This window comes from Sprattus sprattus (assembly GCF_963457725.1).
Source record: "Sprattus sprattus genome assembly, chromosome: 21".
Lineage (NCBI taxonomy): Eukaryota > Metazoa > Chordata > Actinopteri > Clupeiformes > Clupeidae > Sprattus > Sprattus sprattus.
Genome location: NC_137919.1, coordinates 5,392,207 through 5,399,774, shown reverse-complemented (window position 1 = coordinate 5,399,774; position 7,568 = coordinate 5,392,207). Strand labels below are relative to the sequence as shown.

The 7,568-nt window shown below is 45.0% G+C and overlaps 1 protein-coding gene across 1 annotated transcript in view; it reads left to right on the top strand.

Annotated features, from left to right (window-relative positions):
• LOC308382214 (diacylglycerol kinase eta) overlaps positions 1-2,041 on the top strand; it is a gene marked incomplete at both ends in the record, with an annotated part of 106,148 nt that extends 104,107 nt beyond the window's left edge. Inside the window, 3 exons of the mRNA XM_080859907.1 lie at positions 1-103; positions 723-831; positions 1,863-2,041. The exon at positions 1-103 is cut by the window's left edge and continues 14 nt beyond it. Of these exons, the coding sequence (XP_080716033.1) occupies positions 1-103; positions 723-831; positions 1,863-2,041 (391 nt within the window). The remainder of the gene's footprint in view (positions 104-722; positions 832-1,862) is intronic.
• Between the last annotated feature and the right edge of the window lie 5,527 nt (positions 2,042-7,568).

Below are 7,568 nucleotides of genomic sequence, written 5' to 3'. Positions count from 1 at the left end.
TCAGGAGCAGGAGCTGCGATCCACACTCAACAGCCTCGGCGCCGAGCTCCTCAAGCTGGAGGACATCCACTGGATCTGTCCCAGCATGCACTGCAGTGAGGAGGTACGTGTGTCATGTGTGTGTGTGTGTGGGTATGTGTGTGTGTGTGTGGGTGTGTTTGTGCTTAAGTGTGTGGGTGCGTGTGTGTGCATGTGTGAGTGTGTGTCTGTGTTCGTATGTGTGTGTGTGTGCGCGTGTGTGTGTGTGTGCGCGTGTCTGTGTGTGTGTGTATGTGTGTGTGTGTGTGCCTGTGTGTGTACAGTTTGATTCCTGTGACGGATAACACATTGAACACTCTCTACCACTGTTAGCTTGTAATACTCACTGATTCCTTGTTTAATTCCCTTCACATTCACCTCTTCTCTTCACCTCTTCCCAACCCTTTGGTCATTTTCATTCTCCTCCCACCATTTTTCTTTTCTTTCGTTGTTTCTTCCTTTCTTTCTTTCTCTCTTCCCATCCCTTTTCCCCATCTCTCCTCCTTCCATCTTCCACATCATCCATATCTTTCTCCTCCTTTCCTTCCATCTGGAACACCATCCTTCTCTTCTTCTCGCTTCTCCTCTTTTCCTCTCTCTGTCTTCCCATCCTTCCTTTCCACACCACCCATATCCTCTCTCCTCTCCTATGCTCTACTCTCGGCTCTGCTCTCCCCTCTCCTCCTCTCTCCTCTGATTGGTAGGAGTCCCCGAGGGGCGGAGCTAAGAGCAGCATCAAGCTGAAGATGATGCCCAAGGTGAAGAAGGACCGAGAGAAACTCCACAAGCAGAAGTCCAACAGCTCCCTCTCAGGTACCCACCCCCTGACCAATCACAGCCCAGTTCCCCCTCAGGTACCCACCCCCTGACCAATCACAGCCCAGCTCCCTCCCAGGTACCCACCCTCTCACCAATCACAGCCCAGCTCCCTCTCAGATACCCACCCCCTGACCAATCACAGCCCAGCTCCCTCTCAGGTACCCACCCCCTGACCAATCACAGCCCAGCTCCCTCTCAGGTACCCACCCCCTGACCAATCACAGCCCAGCTCCCTCTCAGGTACCCACCCCCTGACCAATCACAGCCCAGCTCCCTCTCAGGTACCCCACCCCCTGACCAATCACAGCCCAGCTCCCTCTCAGGTATTCCACCCCCTGACCAATCACAGCCCATTTCCCTCTCAGGTACCAGACCCTCTGTCCAATCACATCCTCAGTCCTACCCCACCCTCTGTCCAATCACATCCTCTGTCCAACCCCCTCCCTGTCTTACCCCCCCCCCCTGTCTTACCCCCTCCCTGGCATCACTGCTCTGCTGGAGAGTTCCCCTCAGTGTGCTTTATGTTGTCTTCTGTCTGTCAGTCTGTCATCAATGCTAATGTCTGTCTGGCTATAGAGTCATGTTTGAGCCCACTCCATGCATATACTAGATAGATGCCCAGGGTTTCCTGAAGACATCTACAGTCTTAAAGTGCTGAGTTCTCAGGGACAGTTGAAGGCCAGAGGTCAGAAGAGCGTTCTCTCTTTCTTTTCTGCTCGTCTCCGTTCGCTTTAAGAGCTTGTGGTATGTCGTTTGCTTGTATGTCTGTCTGCTACTTCTATTCTGTGTTCTTGCTTGCTATTGGTTTGTCTTCTGTGTGTGTGTGTGTGTGTGTGTGTGTGTGTGTGTGTGTGTGTGTGTGTCTGTCTGTCTCCCCGTGTGTGTGTGTGTGTGTGTGTGTGTGTGTGTGTGTGTGTGTGTGTGTGTGTGTGTGTGTCTGTCTCCCCATGTGTGTGTGTGTGTGTGTGTGTGTGTGTGTGTGTGTGTGTGTGTGTGTGTGTTGTGGGGTGTGTGTTCCATGGCAGAGAGTCGGGACTCAGTCGAGGTAGCTGATTGGCTGGAATCGCTGGGGTTAGGGGAATACAAAGAGAGGTTTCAGCACATCCAGGGCGGGCAGCTGGTTCAGCTTCAGAGGCAAGACCTTAAGGTACTGCAGGCTCAGGGGCGACTGGAGCTTACACGGCGGCCATTTTGTTTCAAATAAAAAGACAACAGGCGAGATGCCAATGCATCTTCAAAAAGCCTTGCGTATAGCCCGTGATTTGAGCACAACTTCTGGCACATTCTGATGATGTAATCCATTAGCATGTCTTTTCATTTTCAGTTGTATTTACCAAAGATGCTACACACTTTTTGTCATTGTGTTGTAACCTACGTATGAGATGAATAGTTGAGGTGAGATGAGGTGAGATGAAATCACCCCAGTTGTCCTCGTGAATGAATAGCCTGTCATGACTCGGGGGGGAGAGGCCGCCAACCTGCACCTTCACCAAATTCATGACTTCACAGTCTGCTGGATAAAAAATTATATCACAAAACAAAAATGATATAAAAATGAATTGAGAGATCCAACCCGAGAGGGCTGCTTGAATAAAGTGGAGACAAAAGACCTTGACCTAATGAGCCATGCGACTGAGCCATGAGCCTTCCTGAGCGATTATGAGAAGATAAGAAAAAGCGGCCATCTCTCTGTGAGGGTCACACAGGTCCACATGAAGGGAAGTCAGAAAGTACGCTTAATCGCGAGGTCAGGCATGAAACCAAAGTCAAAAGAATAAGAGGTTTTACTGATAAAAGGAACATTAAAAGCTGAAAGTACATGCAAGTGAAGCGGAACGCTCTCCTGTGTGTGGGCGTGCGGAAGTGCTAAAAACAGTCTGAACCACCAAACTAGTTTGCAAGCGTGTAGGCTATCCAGTCACTTGCCTTTTTATCAGAACTGTCATTCCGTTCAAGGAAGCCCAGGATTCAATATCTAACACACCAGGAACAAGAATATCCCTTTACAAGGTCCTCCAGGTTGTTATTTTAAGCAAATTAAATGACCAAATTCTGCGATTATCAAACCATCAGAGACAGAAACCATCTGATTGGCCCACGCTGGCGATATTCGCTCCTCATTAGCATAGGACTAAACTTTTCCCGACCTTTTCGTGCCGCTTTGCCCATTTTACTCGTGTACGCCACCGTCGCCTGCTTCCAACAGATATGAACGCAACACAGAGCTCCGCTTCGCTCTCTTCACTGGAGAGAAGCCATCAAATATTCTACTGTACTTTATAAGATGATGAGGAACTGGTTCACTTATTTGGCCAGAAATGAGGCTGAATGAAGAAATGAATACACTTACACTGCACTAATGGATGGGGCGATATTGGTTCAGAAGTCATTCAGCAATCAGAAGGTTGCTAGTTCAATCCCGACTCCTTTTACTCATCAAGTGTCCTTGTGTGTCTAGTGTGTGTGTGTGTGTGTGTGTGTGTGTGTGTGTGTGTGTGTGTGTGTGTGTGTGTGTGTGTCGTGTGTGTGTGTGTGTGTGTGTGTGTGTGTTGTGTGTGTGGGAGGTGTAAACAGTAACCCATTCTTTGCATTTCTCCTCAGGATCTTGGGATTTCAAAAGTGGGCCATGTGAAGCGGATTCTGCAGGCAATTAAGGACCTGGGAGAGCCGCTTTAACTCCTCCCTTCCAGCAGGGGCGCCGTTGAGGCCAGATGGAGGAGGGAGAGAACTCGTCAACCACCCTCTTCTCCAACTAAGAGTGGGGAGCTACGGTCAAAGGAATGGCCCTGAATTGCATAGCATTGCATCGACGTTGTGGTCATGTTTGTTTCCTGTTTCGCTTAGCACAGCTGATGTGCGTTTGATTACTTCAAAGGTCAAAGGGCAAATATTACCAGTCACTGGAGGAAGGGGGCAAACCTTCCGGAGCCATCTATTTCTCTTTCTTTCTGCCTTTCTCTCTTTTTTTCTTTCGCTCAGTTTTTGCTCATCTGACTTAGTATGTTTACTTAAGATCCCTTGCATGAACTTACATTTATGGTACTCAAGTAATGACATTGCTCTCTCTCTTTCTCTCTCTCCCTCTCTCTTTCTCTTTCTCTTTCTCTTTCTCTTTCTCTCTATCTCTTTCTCTCTCTCTCTCAGAAGCCATGAGATGCTTTTTTTCTCTTCTTGAAAATGTCAGACTTCTAACCTCCTTCCTTTTTGCCAATAAGAACAAATCAATGTCTGTGTTGAAACAAACAAACAAACAAAAACATCACACACACACACACACACACACACACACACACACACACACACTCTCGTCTTGAAGAATGTACCATTTGGACTTGAATTATGGCTGGGCTTTCTGTAGACCTAGGAGCTCCATGTAACCCTCTCTGAAGATCGATGTCCTCTGCATGCCTTCCAGTCCTGCTTTTTTGTGTGGACCAAAAAAAAAAAACCGCAGTGAGATTTTATTACCGTTTACTTTCTTTGTTTTTTTTAAAAAGAGACTTGAAAAGTTGGGATTCTGTCCAACGCTCTTTTAATCGCTGGACGTGGCTGTTGTTCCCCAAGCTTCAGTGGTGTAAAGTACTTTTGTGCCAATTTCATTTTGAGTGCAGTGGTTTACAAAGTGAGGTGTTTTTTTCACAGAGAATTATTTTGTGTGTGCCTGTGCGTGTGTGTGTGTGTGTGTGTGTGTGCGCGCGTGTGTGTGTGTGCAAGAAACTGTACATCATGCATTTCAAAATGATTTTATCTTGCCTTGCACTTTAAGAAAAAAATAATGGAGATTTACTTAAATGCAACAAGTGAGAATTTCTTGTGAGTGGTTAAAAATATAATGTAATGTTTTTATAGATGTAATCATAGATTAAGGACCCTCCCCGCCACCATATTTATGGCAAATCTGTAAAGCGAATTATGAAAAACTACAAATAATATATACATATAGCATAACGTAAACGAATGTTAAGATATATACAGATGTATCCCTTGCCAAGGTTGTGTGGTCCCCTCCTCTTGTGTTCAGTGTCCTGGAGGAGGTGCACGCTTCTCCACAGTGAAGCATAGACCTTGATAGTGCGTAATCTATTGACTAATGAAGAGTATTTATTTATGAACTACTGATAGCATCACTGCCTGCAATGCAAGAAGGCTCTGAAAGGGGGTGACCCTGATCTGCGCCAGAGCCTTCTAGGATCAAGGTGGGGACCACTTCCTGTATTTCAAGGCTGCTTTAAGTGGTTAAGGGTACGAAGAATCTATTTTGTCAGGATTTTTTTCCGAAGTTCGAAAAGGAATGCTACTGATTGTGTGCGTTTAGCGGTAGTATGGGCACTAAGCATCCAGCATTCCTGGACGGGGGGAGATTTGTATTGCTGTGTGAAAGAGACTTACTGTCTGTGTGATAGCGCTTTGCGTTGGAAGCTTACGTGTTTGTTTCACTCGTTTGTATCGAACATACGATCTTAAAAGATGTTTCCAGATGACGTGTGTGTGCTATTTATCATAGTGGTGTAACTCAAGAACCAAACTTATGGTGAAGTCAATTCCTTTGTGTCTTAAATAATACTGGTGGGTGTTGGGTGGAGCGACTGTGGTTGATGCAAACCCAATGGCAGCTACCACTGGGCAAGATTTGGCCGATATTTAACGTCAAATCTGATTTAATCCAGTCAGCTACTACTATGTGGAGTTATGATACTCTTATGGTGTCAGTCAGAATGGTTGAGTTTTTGGAGACAAATGTAGATTATGCAATTTATGAAGACTCCACATCATTGCCCAAAATACTACTAGTCTTTTTTTTTGGTCTTTATTAAGTATTCATTTTTATAAAGTGTCACGTATGACATGGTCATGCGAAATCAACCTACGTATATATTTCTCTCATTGTTTAATGTATTCCCACATGGGCCTTACATGATGCAAATGGACAGCAACCATAGACGTAGTCACGGTGGGATTTACCCTTCAAATCTCCAAACCATCATTGATGTATAGATGGAGGAATATCAGAGGTGGGTCGATGCATTGCTTTTAGGTACTCTTAGTTCGACAGTGTTTGTGGTGAGATATAGGCATCACTTTGCTGTATATAGATTAACCTACATACAAATCTGATAAGATCACAGGCATTTGCATCTGATATTCAAGGGCTACGTTATTCTACTGCAAAAAAAAATGAATCCGAAAAAAAGTAATATCATACCCAGAAGACATATCATGCAAGAGTTATTCTTCATTTTTTTACAGGTCAAATGTTAGACTAAACTACCTCTTGTGAGGTCAAGTTGATAAAACTCTATACAGTTGTAAAGGATACTGTCAGTTAGGCTACTATTAGAAGTAGATTCATTTCCTTTGATGATATGACACCAACCAGTCTTTAACGTTAGCTGATGCTAAACGCTACTGTATGTGACAACGCCATGAATCATGATGGGACAATATTTGTGCTTAATCCTTTTCAGCCATTGGTGAACATCCAGAGAAATTGGTCGATTGTATGGCTTTTTTCTCATTTCTACTCTTTGTTCAACATTCTGTTTTCCCTTATCGCAGCTATTTATTTCTGAAGCATATATTCCCGAATTGTTTGTGTCCAGGTCTGAAACATAGGTAAATTACTTTTCCCTCACTTAACAAAACGGATACGAAAGACTTTAACACTTCAGAAGAAGTAAACGGTGGCAATGGCAGGAAAAATGTTGAACAGACCCCTTGTGTTTGCTTGCCTGCTTGTTTGCTTTTAAGAGTGGTCAGAATGCTCCATTTTGAGGCACTTTTTCCTGAAAGTCATGGTGATAAAGAGAGAGAGAGAGAGTGTTTCAAAATCAGAGTATTTTCACAGTAATCGTTGCCAGGCAACGCTTCCTGGAGCTACACATATTTCTAACATCTGCATCCAAACTTGGTCGTGGCCAGATCCGACACCAGAGTCCATTGCCAGCTGAGGGTGTTTTGGTGTCACCCTTCCCTTCTAATACATCACACACCTCGCCAAAAGCTTCAGATCACCCTGAGGTTTTGACGAGCAAGTGTTAGATCCCACACATTCAACTCTGAACAGGACCAGACCTGGCCCAAACTCAGGGCAGAACTGTTCCAGAACTGGCTGCTTATTTGGGATGTTTGAGTATTTGTATAGAACCGTAATGAAAGGGGATTCTCATCTGGCGTAAAACTACAAGATATCACTCTTGCAATGCAATATTAGCCTACTGACTGTTCATGTGTCGGTGAAGTTTTATCCAAGCAGTTCATTGGTATTGCATCTGTGTAGTTGAAGCCCCGCCCCCGCCCCTCTCTCTGGGCCATTGGCTCCCTCACCGACTCCTATACTCCAGGATTGTTGTTGTTGTTGAACTGGAAGGGAAAAATAAAATGTAACCATTGCTGTTTGACTCCTACTGTCGATTCCCTTTATTTGTCCCCAACACCAAACTATCTCCTGCTACGGGTCTAACATCACAGCAGATCAGTCACTTTTCCTATAGTCAGTGGTGTAGTCCAGGGCATACGCAGGTATACGGAGTATACCCACCTTTTTTATCAGTCAGCATTGCGTATACCTACTTCTCAAAACAGGACGTTTATCCTGTGCTGTATGGGCTGCTGAAAAATTGCAAAATTAAGAGTATACCCACTTCTCCAGGGTCCACTACACCCAGTGGTGTAGTCCAGGGTATACGCAGGTATACAGAGTATACCCACCTATTTTATCAGTCAGCATTGCG